Source organism: Geotrypetes seraphini, chromosome 6, assembly GCF_902459505.1.
Source record: "Geotrypetes seraphini chromosome 6, aGeoSer1.1, whole genome shotgun sequence".
Classification (NCBI taxonomy): Eukaryota; Metazoa; Chordata; class Amphibia; order Gymnophiona; family Dermophiidae; genus Geotrypetes; species Geotrypetes seraphini.
The window spans coordinates 59,901,320-59,921,023 of NC_047089.1; the positions used below are offsets into that span (position 1 = coordinate 59,901,320).

General features: G+C 41.2%; 1 protein-coding gene across 1 annotated transcript in view; it reads left to right on the plus strand.

The window, feature by feature from the left end:
- Positions 1-2,947: 2,947 nt before the first annotated feature.
- Positions 2,948-19,704, plus strand: part of INTS6 (integrator complex subunit 6) — a 191,592-nt gene continuing 174,835 nt past the window's right edge. The window contains exons 1-3 of the mRNA XM_033947929.1: positions 2,948-3,395; positions 3,632-3,709; positions 4,314-4,463. Of these exons, the coding sequence (XP_033803820.1) occupies positions 3,285-3,395; positions 3,632-3,709; positions 4,314-4,463 (339 nt within the window). The 5' untranslated portion in view covers positions 2,948-3,284. The remainder of the gene's footprint in view (positions 3,396-3,631; positions 3,710-4,313; positions 4,464-19,704) is intronic.

A 19,704-nucleotide genomic window follows, 5' to 3' on the forward strand; every position in this document is an offset into this window, starting at 1 on the left:
ATCCACCTCCCAGAAATAAGGCCTAGTAGTCCCCCTCCATACTTGCTCTGACAGGTGCTAGATTCACTATGGCTTTGCTGATCTCTAGCAGTAGTCTCATAGTACAAGGCTGACCTCCAGCAGCAGTAACATGAGATTACTGCTAAGAGCCAACAATGCCATTTTTAACCCACTGATGGGCAAACAGAAAGCAGAGGGAACCACCACTCCTTGCTAATTGATCACCAGGCCTTATCTCTAAGAACTGATGATGGGGCAGAGTTAAGGTGGTAACAAGTGGGAAGGGCTTGAGGGGGTTGGGGGATAAGAAGAGGGAGGAAAGCTAGGAATCAGGATCAAGGTGCAACCAGATGATCAGAGTGTTGAGAGGACCGGGAACAGGTGACAAAACCCAAGCAGCTATCATTTTGGCATCCAGGTTACATTACATGTATGGGCAGATAATGCAGAGGGCTTGACCTATCAAGACAACGTAATGCAATGCCTGTGTGGCCAATGCAAAGCATGCCCTCTGCAATTTACTAAAAAGACTTTGCATTTACCTCTAGTAATTTTTGCTGTTAGCACACAGTAAGTGCAGTGCAAACACCTTGCACACTTTAGTAAAACAGTCCCAGAGCAATAACACTACCCAGGACCGGATTTAGATGAAAAGAGGCCCTAGGCTATTCCACTTATGAGGAGGCCCTTTCACCTCCCATTCTTAAGTTTGTAAATTACATGAGAAATAATAAAATACATCATTACTGTGATATATAATTGTTCCCCACATCCCTTAAGTTAATTCAACTTGTACGTCAACTCAACTTGTACCCCAATAATCTTTTTTAAACCGCATAGAACTTAACGGTATTGCGGTATATAAAATGTTATTATTATTATATATCAATATGTTAAATGAAACATGTTGTTATTGGTACTAACCTTTATAAAAAATGTGACACGGATAATAAATAAAAAAAAAGTCGAGAACACTTATTTGGACATTTATTCTCAGCACCATATATAGTACTTGTAACAATAACTAATCAAACATAACACACAACATTGCCCCTTCCTATGTCCATAGTGCCCCCAGTGCGTCCTTCCTCACCTCACTCCCCCTCCGATGCCCGCCTGCCTCCCATCCCTCTTCCCCCTTCCATTGAACATCCCCCATGCCATTCTGCCTGCCTGCCTTCCATTAAACCCCCCACCCCCCTCCGATGCCAGCCTGCCTGCCTCCCATCCCCCTTCCACTGAAACCCCACCCCACTCCCCGATGCCAGTCTGGGCCGCCCTGTCCTGACGGATCCACGTTTTGCCTCTCTCCCCACGGGGCTGGGCTTTGCCCAGCTGTTTCCGGACTGACGTCTTTCCCTCCCCGATCCTCCTCCCAGGGCGAGAAAAAGAAAGGGAGAAGCCGAGTTGGCACCCCGTTGCGGCCAGAGCCGGTCCCAATCTTGAAGCGTAGAATTTCTCCTTACTTTCGATTCAGTGTTTTAGTGTTCACTGTTTTTAGAATAGTGTAATTTTAATTTTGCTAACAATTTGAATGAAGGCCCCTCTTGATCTTGAGGCCCTAGGCTGAAGCCTAGTTAGCCTATAGGAAAATCCGGCCCTGACACTACCGCTAATCCTGGTAGCCAGTAAAGGTCTTTTTTTAAAATTTTTTTTAATTAATGTGATGTATTCAAACTGCTTGCTTAATACCTTAAGGCCTAATTTTTGCAAAGCTGAATAGAAACGAATCTACAGACGTTATTTTTGTGGAGTGGGTTTTGATTACACTGAGTCCTCTGGAGAACAAACTAACTAGGGACGCAGCTATTATTTTCATGACCCTATATGAACCAACACTCCCATTTGCAGGACCATTTCATTACAGATAAGCGTGCTAAAGATATTGTTAACTCCCAATTAATATTTTTAAATCCATGCTTAAGACTTTTCTGCCTAGGCGGCCATCACATTTCAAGTGCAGCTGCAACACCAAACAAAAATCAGGAGCTGAACCTCTTGGGAACGTTGCCTAGAGAGCGCCACCTCCCATCGAGCACACAAAAAAGGCAGAGAGCACTTAGAAGGGTAGAAAACAAGTTGAGCAAAAGAGTGATTACGTAGAACGAGGAGACGGGAGGGAGTAAGACCTGGGAGCCCTCGTGATGATAAAAACACTCTAGTCCAGCTGCTGCCTAAGAAACAGAAGAAGGTGCAGTATTCTTACTTTAGAAAGCCTAGTAAATGCAAGTATAAAAATAGAAGAGAAAATAATACATATTTAATTTAAAAAGAACTCAATAGAAGTTTTCACTAACTGATATCGGGTTAGGATGATATGCCTTATTTTTCCATGTATTAATGTTTGACGTGTACTAATCCGCCACCACACTACCTCGTTGAAAGGTATGCCACTAAGATCACCCACTTCCACCAAATTAAAAAGAAAGTATCCTCGCCCTCTTCCTCCACCATAGCGAGAATGTTTAAATCGAAAGAATCATTCAGTCACTTTGCAAGCGAGAAAATAGGAAGCACGCAAAGAAGCTCCTATAGAATCCATAAACTTAAAGAAAAAGCGTGTTAACAATATTCTCAGTTTCTTATCTTTCAAAGCTTTATTAATTTTGTCATTAGGACATCAATATACACACAACCTTCACCACCAACTCTCTTTTAACAACTAGCCTTTCAATACCCCGAACAATCGAGCTTTAAAAGAGAACGTCAGCTTCTCGCATGCGCAATAGCTCCTTCACGACGCAATTCGCCCTCCCCGCCGCCGCCGCCCAGCGCGTGCTCAATAACTGCCGCTAACAAACCGCCCCGCTCCCCACCCTAAGAATATGCTAATGAAGGAAGGCGAGCAGGCCTATCGAGTCGGGGTGAGAAGGGTCACGTGGTGGCTGGACGTGTCTCGAGAGGGAGGTTCCCGACCTCCTGCCTGGCTTAAAACCAGGGAATGAGAAAGCAAGGAGCGTTCAGTAGAGGGCGAGAGCTAGAAGGGGAAGTGGTGTGGGACTCATTGAAACTTCTGTAACATCAACAGGGCGAGGAGAAAAATATATATAAAAAAGAAACACTCCCCTCCCATAAAAGAAACAAACAAATATAATTTTACGGAAAAAAGTCAGTCTCCTTCCTTGAGAGGGGAGTTCTTATTCTCTCTACGGGGGGCCCTGGAGACATCCTCTACACTTTACTTACAGGCCAAAGAGAAAAATCAAAAAATTTTATTTTAAATTTTAGGGGGCAAGAATTGCTTTGTGTAGTCCATGTAGTCGTCCGTCGCCACCGGCACCACTATGCCCATTTTACTTTTCCTGATAGATACGTCCGCTTCCATGAACCAGCGCACCCATCTGGGCACTACCTATCTGGACATAGCTAAAGGCGCTATAGAGACTTTCATGAAGGTATTGTAAAAGAAACTGAGGCATGCAGGAAGACTCCACGTCGCCCTGGCACAGCAGGAAAAAGCCTTGTTGGGGGAGGGCGAGAGTGAATGGGAAGTGGGGTGGCGGGGCAGACGGAGTTTGTTTATATAACGTATGTATCGATAGCAAGCGTATCGCAAACCCTTAGTTTTATTAACATTTATATCTTTTGTTTTTCTCCCTCCCCCTCCCCACCATTCCCCTCTTTTTAACAGCTGAGAGCCCGGGATCCAGCCAGCAGAGGAGACAGGTACATGCTGGTCACTTTCGAAGAGGCTCCGTATGGGATCAAGGTAACCTCCTCCTTCCCCGTTTAATTCCTCTCTCCCCCGTCCTGCCCCCCAGCCTGCCCCGTGCATGATTCGTTTGCTTATTGGGCACGTTTCTGCCTGCCAACCTGCTGCTGCGGGCAAGGGAGCGCGGGCAGCGCCGGGGGCTGACAGAAACATGGCCGACATTTTTTTTCCTCTCTGCTGTGCAGCTAGGAACTGTGGGTGATATTTTTTCAAGTTAAAAGTGACAACTCCAGGGCTAGTTTGCATTAAAGGGGAATGAGGCAAGGCCGAGGCTTGTATGAGCGTGCAAGGGTGAGGGCAGAAAGAAAGTTTGTGTGACGGAAGTGATGGTTAAGACTCCTCTGAGCGGCAGGAAACACTTTCCAGGCCACTGCATTTTGCATTTACACCTAGTGAGGCACTTGCAAGGCACTCAAGATCCTTCTTGGCAGCACTTATAAGACAGGGTGCATATGCCACAAATATTTGTAGAGGGGAGGGGCATTGCAGGATTGCATGCCTTTATTGGCATTACCTTAAAAAAAAAAAAGAAAAAAAAAGCTGCTGTTCTTTACAACATTTAATAGTTGCAAAATAAGTTTTCTTGCATTTCTCTTTTCAGGCTGGATGGAAAGAAAACCATGCGACCTTTATGAATGAACTGAAAAATCTTCAGGCTGTAGGACTTACCACCCTTGGCCAATCCCTAAGGACAGCTTTTGATTTATTAAATTTAAATAGATTAGTAACTGGCATAGACAACTATGGGCAGGTAGGTTGATTGTGGAAAAGAAAGAAAACATCTCCCTTCCCCCCAACATACACACACATGGACTTCACAAGTATTGTAAGAGAAAATAAGTATTTTTTTCATATGCCAGGACAAAAAAGAAATGTACAGAAATCACATGTGCTCTTACCCAAGTTTAGAAAACATCACACACTATCTAGGAAAATCTAACATTTTCTTACATAGTTTCATGTTTTCTTAATATACCCTTGATAATTTAGATTTTATAATCACATACAAGTCATCTATTTTAACATACCATATCAAAACCTTTGAAGCCGCAGCGCAAGATATTTATTTATTAACATTTCTATTCTGCACTATCAGTTTCTAGGCAGATTACAGATGCACATATATAGTTAAATAAGACAACACAATATATCATAGCCTATACATTTTTAAAATCACAGCATGCTGGTTTTAGTGATACTGATTATTACATAACTACTCGGTAGTATGGTTCAGATCATCATGAGGGGTATACATCTTTAAAAAAGCGTGTTTTTAGTGAAACTTTGAATGTTTTGAGGTCAGTTGTTTGAATTTGCTCTGGAAGCATTTTCTACCTTTGAGACCCTCTAATATTAAAAATCAAATTTCTTCATTCTTTGAGGGTTGATGGATATATAGTGTTGTTGCTAGGACAGGAGATATTATACCAGTAAGGGCCATGAAGACAAGAGGGTTTTATAATGGATTTGATGTTCAATTGATAACTAGTGAAGGACTTTGAGTATTGGTATTATGTGCTCATATCTTGAAGTTCCACTAATAACCCTTGCAACAGTGTTTTGGGCAGATTGCAGTGCTTTCAGATATTATTTCAGAATACCCATCGGTAGCATATTATAATAGTAAAAATATGATATTAAGTTACTTTGGAGAACCAACCAGTCTGATGTTTTCAGTCGATAGTACAGTAGCCTCACAATCCTCAGTTTGTAGAAGATTTTGTTCAGAATGTGTGAATTATAATTTTTCATATTAAGTGCTGGGTCAAGAAGCACTCCAAGTAACTAAACTTTTTGCGAGTTGAATATCAACATTTTTTTATCTTGAAGGAGCTTGGGAATGTAGGAGTGTCCTCCCTGGTTAGAAGTAAAACTTTCAGTTTCTCCATATTGAGTTTTTGCCGATTTCCTAGGAGCCATTGTTTCACTGTGTCAAGAGTTGTAGTGAGGAACTGTGTATGAGTATGATTGTTTGACACTAAATATGTACTGGATGTTGTCTGCATAAATCTAGTATTCAAGTCCTAGTCCACTTAGCACTACATAAAATAAAGGCCCGATAAAGATATTGAACAGGGTTGTGGATAGTGCGAATCCTGGGGGACTCTGCCTAGTAGTCACTATTTCAGATGTATCCAACCCATCTTGCACTACAACAGACTACCTCAGATCTAGGGAGGACTTGAACCAGATATAGCAGAATTAGAAAAGATGCAGAGAAGGGTGACCAGAATTAAAGGGATGGAATGATTCTCATATAAGAAAGGGCTAGAGAAGTTTGGGGGTGTTTGATCTGGAGAAGAGATGGCTGATGAGAAATGTGATAAGAGGTTTATAAAACTCTTAGTGGAACAGGTAGATGCAAATCAATTGCTTATTTTTTAATTCTCTCAAAGTAAAAGGGCTAGAGGACACCATGATGTTAGTATTTATTTATTTAATTTTTTTTTTTTTTCTTTATATACCATTTACATACTAAGCAGTCAGGTCTTTTAAGTATTTTCCATATATGTCCTGGCAGACTCACAATCTAACATGGTACCTTGGGCAATGGTAGGTTAAATCAGATAAATTGGGCACTTAAATCAGATAAATTATTTTATTTTCAGTCCACATAGTTAAGCTCTTGAACTGGTTGTCAGAGCATAGTAAAACCAATATAGCTGGGTTTAATAAAAAGGTGTGAACAAATTCTTGAAACTATTGTGAAGGTAGACTGCAGAAAGCAGCATGGAATCTTGCTGCTTTTGGGGATTCTGCCAGGCCCTAATGACCTGATTGATCACTAATTGAAACTGGGTGTTCAGATGACAATTCTTTTTGTTGACTGGCTTTATAGCCAGGAATTTTTCTCTGCTCATTTTTATGCTCTACTTTCCCTATGAACAATATCACATGGCATCTTAGGCTGTATGTTGTGTCTAGGTATTTTCTTTTCAGTCACAGAATAGCAGAACACTTTTAGTACATCTGGCCTTTTGTTTGTTCTAGGAGACGAAAGCATTGGTACCTGTTATCCTAGTTTAGAAATGCTGCATTACATTACATTCATGTCTTACAACCCACAATTATCTTTAAGTTCAATGCTTCTTTACCTGAGCTAAGTAGTTAGCTTGGACGCGGTTAGCGTATAACATATTATATCTGATGATCTTACAGTGGTAAAACAAGTAGAAAAGGTGACAGCAAAAGCTAGAAGGATGCTTGATTATACAGGGAGAGGAATGGCTGTTTCTGGTGAGACCTTTTTTGGAGTGCTGTGTATAATTCTGGACACGGGAGGATGGCTACTGAAATGGCCAGTGATCCGTAGAGGAGTGGCTTAGTGGTTAGAGCAACTGCCTCTGTACCCTGAGATTGTGAGTTTGATTTCCACTGCAGCTCCTCATGACTCTGGGCAAGTCACCTGACACTTGAATGCCCTGTATAAATCACACAATAAAGTCCCATCCCCTTTATCATGACATATTTGCAGATGGACTTAAAGTTCTCAATATGTATAGTTTGGAAGAAAGGCAGGAGAGAGAAGATGGGATAGAGAGAGAAATAATCCATGGCCTAAAGGTAAAGGGACTTTTTCAATTGATACAGAGCTCTGGAATGAGGAGGCATAGAATGAACGTGAAAAGGGGAAAGACTCGGGAGTAATTCAAGGAAATACTTTTTTTAATGGAAAGTGTGGTGGATGCATGGAACAGCCCCTTTGTGATGGTGGTGGTGGTGATGAGGAATGTATCTGAATTCAAAACAAAGCATGAGACAATAAAGAAGAGTAAAGGATTGGAGAGTATAATGGTTGATATGGATGGACAGACTGGATAGGCTATATGGTTTTTATCTGCTGCCATTAGTTTACATGCTAACTGCATAATTTGTTATTGGGCAGGGAATGGACATAGGCTGCAGTTAGAACACAGTGCTTTACTATGTACAGTTACCATGGATGTACTTACCATCTCTCAGTATGAGAAGATGCTGGGCATTCTCCCAACAGTTACTGCACAGGTTTTCTACTTAACTGTATGAGTATTGATACTAGATTAGGAGGATTATATATGCTATAACTGGTCTGCAAAACTATGTCTTTTTTAATGTTTAGAGTAGTGCTGCCCGATTCAGGGAAAATTTTTTCGATTCGATTCAGCCTATTGAATCGATTTTTCGCTTTTCCTGCCCAATTGGGCATGCTTTCAAACATGGCAGGTTTATTTTGTAGTCTTTCTCCCAATCCCGCTTTGCCCTCTCCAACCCCACACTGGTGCTATGATGTAAACAAAATAAAAAATACTTTTTCTTTCTCTGTTAGGTCCTAGCTCACGCTCACTGTCTTAACACCAGCTCTGGCAGGATACACATTTCAAATGACATATTGTGATCATAAAATTATTTTTTCTACCTTCCACTGTCATATCCAATATCTGTTTTCCACTGTCTACCATCTCTCTTTCTCCCTGCCTTGTATCCTGGGTCAAATCTCCCTATTCCCCTCAATACAGCATCTCTCTTTTCGTCCCCTTCATTATCATGTGCAACATTTCTTTCTCTCTCCGCATGCACTTATCTCTCCCTGCCTTTGTCCAACATTTCTCCCTCCCTCTTCTCCATGCATGTCTCCCTCCCCTCCATCATATGCAGGATTTCTACCTCTTTGTTTCATCTCTCCCTTCCTTTCCTCCACCCCAACAATTCTTCCTATCTCCTTTCTCCCCCCCCCCCATGTGCAGCAGCTTTCCTCATAGAAACATAGAAATAGACGGCAGATAAGGGCCACGGCCCATCCAGTCTGCCCACCTAATGACCCTCTCCTCCATTACCCTGTGAATAGATCCCATGTGTCGATCCCATTTGGTCTTAAAATCAGGCACGCTACTGGCCTCAATCACCTGAAGTGGAAGACTATTCCAGCAATCAACTACCCTTTCAGTGAAAAAGAATTTCCTGGTGTCACCACGCAGTTTCCCGATAGAAACCCATCCCCCTGTGCCACCAAAATAATGTTACATCTTGTATAGCTCATAGCTTTTAATTGTTAAAAGTAATCAACATTACATATTTGCTGAAATGACAGGAGGCCACTAGACTTACCCATCTCCCCTCCCTATGCTGTTGTCTGAGAAAACAAGGCAGCCTGTAGAGAATGACACAGGGACCGAATTTGTCCTCATCCCCATTCCCGCAGTTAACCATGGAAAACCAACCTCGTGTCATTCTTTTAAGGAGAGAGGAAAGAATCAGTGTATGAATGGGCACAACCACTAACCCTCAAGCTTGTATTGAGGAATACTGGTGTAGAAGGATTGAAGTTGAGATAGACACTAAAGAATAACACGGGATGGTTTCCCGCATGGGGGACAAATTTTGTCCCTGTGTCATTCTCTATGCAGCCTTAGTCGCACCAGCAGCATTATTCCATGCTGTATATTATATGTTCTCTAGCTGTGCATGCAGATAGTGCTGGATTTGACAAATATTCATACACATTAAGGGGCAGATTCTATATAGGATGCTAGTCTGAGCAGCCGCCTAAGAAGCGGCTGAGAGTTGCACACTGGCATCCTATACAGAATTGTGTCTGTCTGTAAAAACAGATGCCTTACCTCCTGATTCTCTAACCGGTACCGGTTAAAGAAATGTGCCTACCTGATCGTGGCAAGGGAATCCCCGATTAGCTGAGCTAGCAGGCCTCCGAAGTTGCGGGAGGAAACTACACCTGCTGTGATTAGCTGAGCCGGCTACAGCAGGGGACCCCCCCCCCCCCCCCGATACGTGCCGTGAAGACTGGCAGGAGGGATGGCCCACTCCCTCCTGCAGCTGACCCCTCCTTTGCGATTGGCAGGAGTCATGCCCACTCACACCTGCCGCCACCCTCCAAAGTGGCGATCCCCCCTCATTGAAGACCGGCAGGAGGGATGCCCACTCCCTCCCACCCACCCCCGAAGCTGCACCCCCTCGCCAGGAACCCCTGACCCCCTGCGGCTTTGGGGAGGTCTGCTGGCTCAGCTGATCGGAGATTCCCTTGCTGGCTCAGCCAGCTGTGTCTGCTTTTAACTTTGGAAATATAGGCCTGCATTTCAGGCATCTGTTGTGGCCCTAGGGAGATGCCTAGGGCCACTTAAGCTCACCGAGGCCTACTTCCGATTGAAACCATGCCTAGCCTTGAGCGAGCTTAAGTGTCCCTAAGTATTTCCCTAGACCTGCGACAAACGCCTACAGTGTAGGCGTCCTACCTCAGAGTTGGTTTTTTTTTTTTTTAACGTGCTTCTCGATTGGCTGCCAGATTGGCGGTAGGACACCTACTGCTGCCTACAATCAGGACACCCATTTATATAATCAGCCCCTAACTGCCTATTGGAGGTAATTTTTATGGAGCCCTTTTTCTAAGCTTTTCTAATGAGCTTAATGTGTTCTTAAGTGGCACTTTCCCACATACTGAGTTAATTTTTAGTGCGGCTATCAGAAAGGGCTTTTTGTGAATGTATGGCTATGCACTAATGTTTGCATTAGCGCAGGGCCATTAAAAACAGTTAATATGGGAACAGGTACTGCTTCCTTTGTAGAAGGCCCTAACCAGGTAGCATAGCGGTGTTTAATGCATTCATACTCATTCTCCAGTCCTGATACAATACCTCCAAAAATAAATTTTAAAAAGCCACATGCAGAAGGAAAACTAACATGGCATTTTAGTATATCTCATGTTAGGTCGTTTGTTCTGTGTCAGACATGCATTAACAGCTAACACAGCTAAGTAGAGGGTCCCTATGGCTTTTTTTTTTTTTTTTTTACACGTAATGGCTTTTTACATGCAATTTTAAATTCCTTTTATAAAATTGCCCCACAGTAGACTGCTGACAAAATGATATATACTTATATGCAAGCCTCACATAGGTGTAATGTGTACCCTATGGAATTTCTGTGCTGTTGGGGCTGGCTCTGAAAGCTTATAAAATAGGCACCTTTTTTGGGCTTCTCATAGGTGTGCTGTTATAAAATCAGGCCCACTGGCCCTGATTCTATAACGATGCCTAGCCAATTTCCACGCAGAATTATTTTTTTAAATTGGCTTAAATGGTGTGATAATTAAAAATGCCATTAAAATCCAATTAAAAAACGATCAATTAAAATTCTATGTTGAAATCAGTGCAGTGTCTACTGATGCCTAAACCAAGTCACATACCTGAAAAGTAGGCATGCTATGACTTAGGCATCGGTGGGCATCTGTGTTAGGCACCAGTAAATTAGGCCAGGAAAACTCTGGCCTAATATACTGGCGCCTAACGTTATGATACTTAATGGCACCTAAGTCGAATTAGGTGCTGCTAAGTGCAGTTCTATAAACGATGTCTAGAGGTTGATTGACAACCATGCCAAATGGTCCCTAGCCGCTAAGTGCTGTTTATAGAATCAGGCCATGTTTAGTGGGATTAGAAGTATCTAGAGGGAATGAGTTTAGTATATGAATTTATTTTTTGGGAGGAGGGTTGGGGACTTCAAATGTTTATCAAACTACAAATTCTTGCTCTTATTTGGTATCAAGTAATTGTCCATAGGAAAACATTCTAAATGCAGGTACAATTCTTATAGCATAAGTATACTTATTTTTAGAATTTATGCATACTAGTGGAATTTGAACTTTCTTTTTACTGAAAAACTAAAGACAAACAATACAACTGCACAATGCCACTTTTTAGTTTTCTACCTTTTCTACCAACAGAGATACCCTTCCCTCCAAATCCCCCCTCCCCAACACACCAAACACATTTCCTTTATAAGTGCTACTATAGACAACAATGCTGGATGCCAAAAGGATCTGTTTGGGCTCATATAACCCCTGCCATCCAATTTCAGTTGGGAATGTGCTCCCCTCTCCTATTCCTTCCCAAACTCCTGAGCTTTGAACAATAGAGAACAAATATCAAAATAAGAGGCAGCATCAATTTCCAACTCTTCTTTCCTGGAAATAATTTAACACTAACCTGCGAGCCCTTGACGACAGTATGGGACAGTTACTTCCATTCCTTAACAAGAATGCATTCATTCATTTAGGACTAATGCGAACATCTCATGACTCGCACAGCATCAGCAACATTTAGATGTAGTGATACTACAGACCATTCTCTGACCAATCAGCAGTGATTAATGCATTAGTCACTTTTAGGACTCCTTTTACAAAGGTGCGCTAGTGGTTTTAGTGTGCGCTTAAATGTCGCACGCGCTAGCCGCTACCGCCTCCTTTTAAGCAAGCGGTAATTTTTCAGCTAGCACGCGCGCTAATGTTGTGCATGCGCTAAAAACGCTAGCGCACCTTAGTAAAAGGAGCCCTTAGAGCAGGGATCTCAAAGTCCCTCCTTGAGGGCTGCAATCCAGTTGGGTTTTCAGGATTTCCCCAATGAATATGCATCGAAAGCAGTGCATGCACATGGATCTCATGCATATTCATTGGGGAAATCCTGAAAACCCGACTGGATTGCGGTCCTCAAGGAGGGACTTTGAGACCCCTGCACTAGAGTATTTGATGACATGTCAAGGCTCCTGACAATTACAGTGTTACATATTCACACAGTTGCTATGAGAAATTTGCTATGAGTATATGTGCATAAAGCATCGGTAGTGAACATTTTTTGAGGTATGCTTCTAAGCATTTACAGAGGCAGAGGTTGGATGGAGTTAGCCTGGGAGTGGAAGATACATATGTATGTTATAAATACTGTATATGTATCAGTGCAGACTTAAATGGGTCATTTGTGCCTGCCTCAGAGCATATGTGAACATTTGTGCCTGCTTTCTTGTGGGGTAATTTTATAAAGGCAGCATATGCACCTGTGTATTTTTTTCTGCCGAGGCTAAAAAAGTGGCCTTATCATGCTCTTACATGGGGTTTTCCCTTGCGCTAAGGCTATTTTTACTGTCGCTATAAAATGGCAGATTTTTTTTTTTTTTTTTTAATTAATAGCCATTGCCATTAGCATGTGGTAGTTAACAAAAATTACCATGTGCACATTTTGTTGATGTTAAGGACTCGCATGGTATTCTTGCACTAACCAGTTAGTGTGAAGTAAGATGCACTAAGTGGTTAGTACAGGAATGCCAGCTTTCCACCTCCTTAAAATTTTTTTTTTGCATGGACATGTTTGGCAGGTACCACAGGATGCATGAGTGTTTCCTGTAGAATGCCAATTTAAGCTGTGTTGTACATTAACACCTAACTCAGTTTAGTAAAAGTTGACCCTATGTCATAAAATTACCCTCTGTGTAGGTAGATAATAACTTAAGAAGAGGTTCTACAACCATCTTGTAATCTGTGACAATAAAGCCTTATGGGCAAGCATTATTCAAACTGCACAGCATTGAAAAGTCCCAACAAAGCAGTGTCATACTATATCACCCGTTAACAATACAGTTTAAATATTAAACTGATATTTATGCTAAGTACATTTGCATATATTGCAGGTGTTATGTACTGTAGAAGCTGATTAATTTTTATATTGTCATGGATTTGACATAGCCACCAGAGAGTGAGGATCTACTTTGTTTAGTATTTTGAGCACCTATATTTTTCTATTTTGTGCTCGTCCTCTCTTTTCAGTCAAAATAGATTTCTCAAAGCAGTTACAGCAGATTAAAAACAGTACTGTACATAAAATATAAAAATATAATTAAAAATACAAAATATCACATTATTTGACAACCTCATAATGCCTAGCTGAACTGATTCTGCCCTTTTTAAGGGCTACAAGAAAGATCCTAAAACAATGAAAATGTTATAAACCTGTAATATAGCCCACATTACCTAAGCATTCATTTATTTTAAGTAGAATTATATTTTCTATAAATGTGTAGGTAATACAGGTTGTACAATTTTCATCTCCATGTTTCCTAATAATAAAGGGGAAAACTTGTACCTTTGGAAATGAAGTTTGAGGAGAGAATCCTTTTGGTATTCATCTGAAAACAAAATGTATTCCACCATTGCTTTTTGGGGTGGCACATGCTGACATGTTAAATGAAGAGCAAGGAATGGACAGAGTTCCTGATGTCATAAATGTCACCTATAATATGAGTATTTGCTAATGCTTGGGTTTAGAGTGTTGTGCTTGCCAGTTGTGAAAGTACAGACTTAAAGGGAGGGGGGTTCTAGGTTGATTCATCATGGCCAGTTCAGCACAGAATCATTGCCCTGCGATGAAACGGCTGTGAAGATTTGAAGGGTCTGCGAGCTACAACAGGGCAGGAATCTCAAGCTGACTGCATTGTGGAGGGGGGGGGCAATGCCCTCCCCCCTAATTCTTCCCTCACCCTCTCCTCCCTGTGTGCGATCTGCTGGCACCTCTCCTGGAAGGGGACAGTTCACAATCTGGCACCTCTCAGGCAATACCTCCAAAGTTCTTCCCTCCCCCTTATCTTCCCTGTCCACGATCCACCAGCACCTCTCCCTGTTCCTTGAAGGGGACGATTCAATGCAGCCTCCTCCATGTCCCACTGGCACCTCTCCATGCTCCTGTGTCCACAGCAACAAAGAAAGGGGACAATTCAGCATGGCCCTTTCATTGCAGCCTCACTGAAACGTCTGTGATTAATTGTACCATTCCGGACTTAAGGGCCCTTTTACTAAAGCTTAGCACATACTAAATGCTGTGCATCCTATTTTATATCTAAGGGCACCGTGGCTCTTAGCACATGCTAATGTGTAATGTCTGTTAGTGTGTACTAAGCTTTAGTAAAGAACCCCTAAAATTCCAAACTCCTGGAAATAATTGTGTAGACTCTACTGTTTTAAGGTTGTGTGGTTGTAATAGGTGTGTGTAGGTAATAGGTCTGCAATCTTGTTGCCTGCCTTTGAGAAACCTTACTGTAGTGCAAATCAGACACTCATGACTTTACCTCTAATTTTAAAATTCTTTTGGTTTGTGTGGGGTTTTTTAAATGTTAGAATAAGTATCTGTTAAAAATAATGGAACCAAAGATGCACTCTCCATACTTCCACTTCCTCCTCCTCCCTTGGAAATACCCATTACTGTATCTCAGTGGTTGAAGTTGAATATACTCTTATTCAATGCATATACCTTTGTACACAGAGTTGAGGGTGATAGAAGGCTGTGTAACATGCATAAACACATTTTTACATTACATTGGTGTCTTCTATCCCGCCAATACCTTTCAGTTCTAGGCGATTTACAAAAGAATTGGCCTGAGCATTCCCAGGGAGATTACAAGGTTGATAGTTGGAAAATGCGTTGGGATCAGGGGAATCGAGAAGGTTTAGTTAGATCAATTGACAAATTTCTTGAATAGTTTTCAATTCTTTCTAGAAGGTTTTGTAGTTGGACATTGTGGTCATCAGATGTTTTGTGTGGGACTGAGGCTTATATACTGCCTTTTTGTAGTTTTACAACCACACTCAAAAGTGGTTTACACATAGGGACTTCAAGCATTTTACTTATCTCTCCTGGTGGGCTCATAATCTATTCAATGTACCTGGCAGTGGAAGATTAAGTTTGAACCCACTGTTGAAGAGCAATTTCTAGTGCAGTAGGAAAATCAGTCTTAAACCTGTGGGCTGTTTACCTCTGATTGCGAGATCTGGTGTAGAGAGCCTCATTTACATTTTTCTGCTCTGCCTCCCCTCACCCTGGCCTGTCCTGTAATTCCTCAGTTTTCCTCTCTATACGCGAGATGATAGGATCCTCTCTGTTCTACTCATGTTTATTTTTCTTTTATTTTCGGGTTTTTACCTGGTCATGAAGCTTTTCGGTGCTGCTGAGGATCCATTTTACGGGACATCTCTGACTGCAAGTGGACATAGACTCAGAGGGCAGCTGTCTATAGCCAAGAGACAGCCTGCTTTGCAGGGCACCTCTTTGGCCAGCTTGCATTAACAGTCTGGAAGCTCAGGAACTATTCCCTTGGGAGCAAGGCTTGCTACATGTTTTGTCCACAGAGAGTTTGAGCACAGGCTAAGTGGCCCCATGGTGTTTTTTCACCAGAATCGAGTGCTGACTGCATTTCCTCCCCCTGTCTCTGCAAGTGAGTTCTGGTGGGTGATTGAGGTGTCATTGTAGCTGAAGGGAGTGCGGGGCAGTCTGAGGAAGCAAGCTATCCTGTTTTCCAGGCTTATCTGAGGCAGAATTTATTTTGATTTAGTCTGCTCTTTTCTCTGGCTCCCAGCACCTGCATGGCACTGTGAGTACAGGTTATAATAGCCTATAGGAGAAATCTGGGGAGGAGCTCCAGAAGTGGATTTTGAAGGTTTCTGGGGTTAGGGAAACTTCTAAAATTCTGTTCCCTAAATTCTGTGACCTTTTATTTCACACTCCTGGTGCCAAAATTGCTGCTGTAGTGGCCATCTTGGATGTCTTGATTTTAGATTAAAAGCTTCTGTCTGCTTAAAACACTTCAATTTGGCTCAAAATCACCTTAGATGGATGATGCATTTCCTTTCATAGTAACTACAGAATTTTACAAGTATGTGTTTGGAAAAGATTGCAGGGGAAATTGGGTAACATTGCTTTTTATAAGAACATAAGAATAGCCTTACTAGATCAGACCAATGGTCCATCAAGCCCAGTAGCCTGTTCTCACGGTGGCCAATCAAGGTCACTAGTACCTAGACAAAACCCAAGGTGTAGAAATATTCCATGCTACAATACAGGGCAAGCAGTGGCTTCCCCCATTTCTTTCTCAATAACATTCTATGGACTTTTCCTCCAGGAACTTGTACAAATCTTTCTTAAAACCAGCTACGCTATCCGCTCTTACCACATCCTCTGGCAACGTGTTCCAGAGCTTAACTATTCTCTGAGTGAAAAAAAATTTCCTCCTATTGGTTTTAAAAGTATTTCCGTGTAACTTTGAGTGTCCCCTAGTCTTTGTAATTTTTGATGGAGCGAAAAATCGATCCACTTGTAACCATTCTACTCCACTCAGGATTTTGTAGACTTCAATCATATCTCCCCTCAGTGCTCTCTTTTCCAAGCTGAAGATCCCTAACCGATTTAGTCTTTCCTCATACAAGAGGAGTTCCATTCCCTTTGCCATTTTGGTCGCTCTTCTTTGAACCTTTTCTAGCGCCACTATATCATTCTGTTATTAACAGTTTAGCATAGCAACATTTTTTTCTAAGCTGAAATTGTCAGCATACAATTGTTCAAGCTCTCATCTTACCTAGTTTATTTAAGAAAAGCCTGATGAAATGGGAAATCTTCAAATGACACCTGTCTTTATAAAAAAAAAAAATAAATAAATAAATAATAAAAATGCAATTTAGGTTTTGCTTTTGTGTTAATAGTGCAGTTAAAATATAGTTAAGAGCCATTTTCAGAAGGGCATTTAAACTTTTCACTGTCCATCAGATAACTTGATTTACTTTGGCAGAGTAGACAGTGCCCTACTTTTTAAAAATTTTGATTTGATACCCCTAAAAAATTCTGTGAAAGTTGAACAATATTTTATCTTTGTAAATGAGTCAGAAATTGTAGGGGGTAATTGAATAGGCTTTTTTCTGCACGTAAAAGATGTTTTACACATGGAAAATGGCTTCTGGTGTACAACACTGCATGTGCCTGTTAGCACTATAGAAATAATAAATTGTTGATGTTTAATAATTGCCCTGCTGTGTACTTGAGTGTAAGTACATTTGCTGCATGCAGGTGGTCTGAGATTATAGTTTGGACAAAATTGCTGTGTTCTTTCATATTTTATAAAATACTGAGGCACACACATTGAGTACAGAGCACATTGTTAAACTTTTTTTTGGAACAGGTTTAGATTGGAGTTCATGCAGTACTGGGTTGGCTTTGGGTGTCTATTTATAAAAGCATGTGTTGCTTTTATAAAATAGGCTTACAGAAAGTGCCTTTTTTGTACTTTTTTCAAAACATTTTGTTATACAATCAGTTCCTTAATGTAGCTGTTATAGTTTGTGTGAACAGATTTGAATCTTTTGCTAGTACAACTGTATCTTGTCACAGCATGGTTTAAATTGACTGTGACATGATCTTAGTGTTACAGATCAGCTTCACCTTGTACAGTCATTATGTTTGTTTATTCAATATTTTATATATTGTCCATCATGGAACAACAAAGTGGTTTACAACAATCTTGAAAGGAAAAAAGCTACATTTTTAATGGGATAAAAACAAAAAGAAAAGGAGAAAGAAATAAGAGCCTGAGAAAGAAGAGTACTTTTAACCCTGGACCACATACCTGCCACCTCGGTCCTCTGGACCAAAATCCCTAGCAAAAATGAGTTTTCTGGTGGGCTTGAAATTTGCTATATGAAAACTCTGATCGTAGATCTAAAAGGAAAAGAATTTCTTAACCATGTGACTAAAGAAAAAAAGACCAAATGCTGAGTAGATCAAAGCCTAGTCATGTAAACCTAAGGATTAGCCAACTGATGTTCAGTGGAAGATTGTAATGAGCGCGTTGGACTATAATGGGTGAGAAATGATAATAATTAAAGTGGAAGTCCATAATGTATTATCTTAAGTGTTAAGAACTTAAATTATATGCGTGATTTAACTGGAAGTCAATGTTCTCTTAAAAGAGGGGGTGATATGATCAAATCGATGGACGTGAGTGAGTAGTCTGAGGTATTTTGAATAGTTTGTAAGTTTTTGATAACAACTGAGGGAAGAACAGCATAAGCAACATTGCTGTAATCCAATTTTGTAGTAACCAGGTCACATATTAAAGTTGCACAAGAGGCTTGATCTAATGGATGAAACTCATGGGCCAAAGGTACTACATAAGAACTCCTAAGTACCTCATTATAGATACCCCTTTGATAGGGACACCACTTAACGGTGAGACTATATTGGGGACAAGAGTGGGTGCCTGTGATCCATAAAGCTAGTGATATGGATGGGTTAAGAGGTAGCATATTAACAGATAGCCAAACACTAATTTTATATAAACATAGTTGCAATGTGTTTAGATTAGGTTTTATAGGATACTGTGTTGAAAGAAGAAGGATATCATCCAGATAGATATAACATCAGATGATGGATTCCTGTATGGAATGACTTACAAGACCAAGCGCTGATGAGAGATCTAGTAAAACCAGTAAAGTAGCCTTCCCTCAATGGCAGAGTAGTAGTTTTTTAAAAGGGAAACAATTATTTTTGTGGAGTGATGTTTCTGAAAGGCTGACTGGGAGGAGTGAAGAAAATTAGAAGATTTTCCAGAAGTTTAGTAAGAAAAGGCAAATTAGAGACAGGTCTGAAACTTGATGGAAGCAGGCGATAACCTTTATTATGATCTGTTAGCTCCCTTCTTTAAGTCTTGTCTCAGTAAAGTTCTGGGAATCATCATTGACTCTACACTGTCCTTTAACGACCACATCAACTCCCTAGTAAAAAAATGCTTTTTCAATCTCCATATGCTAAGAAAAGTTAGATCCTGCTTCCACCAACAACATTTCGCCGTCCTTGTCCAATCCATCATTCTATCCCGACTCGATTACTGCAACTCCATCTTTCTAAGCCTAACAAAGAAAAATCTTCTCAGACTTCAGCGGATTCAGAACACCGCAGCTAAATTAATCTTCGCAAAAGGCAAATTTGACCACGTCTCCCCGCTTCTGTCTAAGCTTCACTGGCTCCCAGTCTTCCTCAGGGTTCGCTACAAATGCGCTTGTCTTACCTTCAAATCTCTTCACGGCATCCTCCCTCCCCTCTTCCCACTATCTTGGCTCTCAAGCACTCACTCCTCCAGATCCACTCAGAAATTCAAACTATCCTTCCCTTCTCTAATTGGCATCTCCCATACAGGAAAACACGGTACTTCCCTCCTCTTCAGGATCACTGAGTTGTGGAACAGCTTTACGGCCCATCTTCGGAGTTCGACCTCCCTCCAACATTTCAGAAAACATCTGAAAACCTGGCTTTTCACCAAAATGTAACCACTTCCTCCCTCTCCACTATTCTATGTACCTCCTCCGTCCTCCTCCGTCCTTGTTCACTTCACCTCTCCCTCCTTCCATTGTAGTTCCTCTT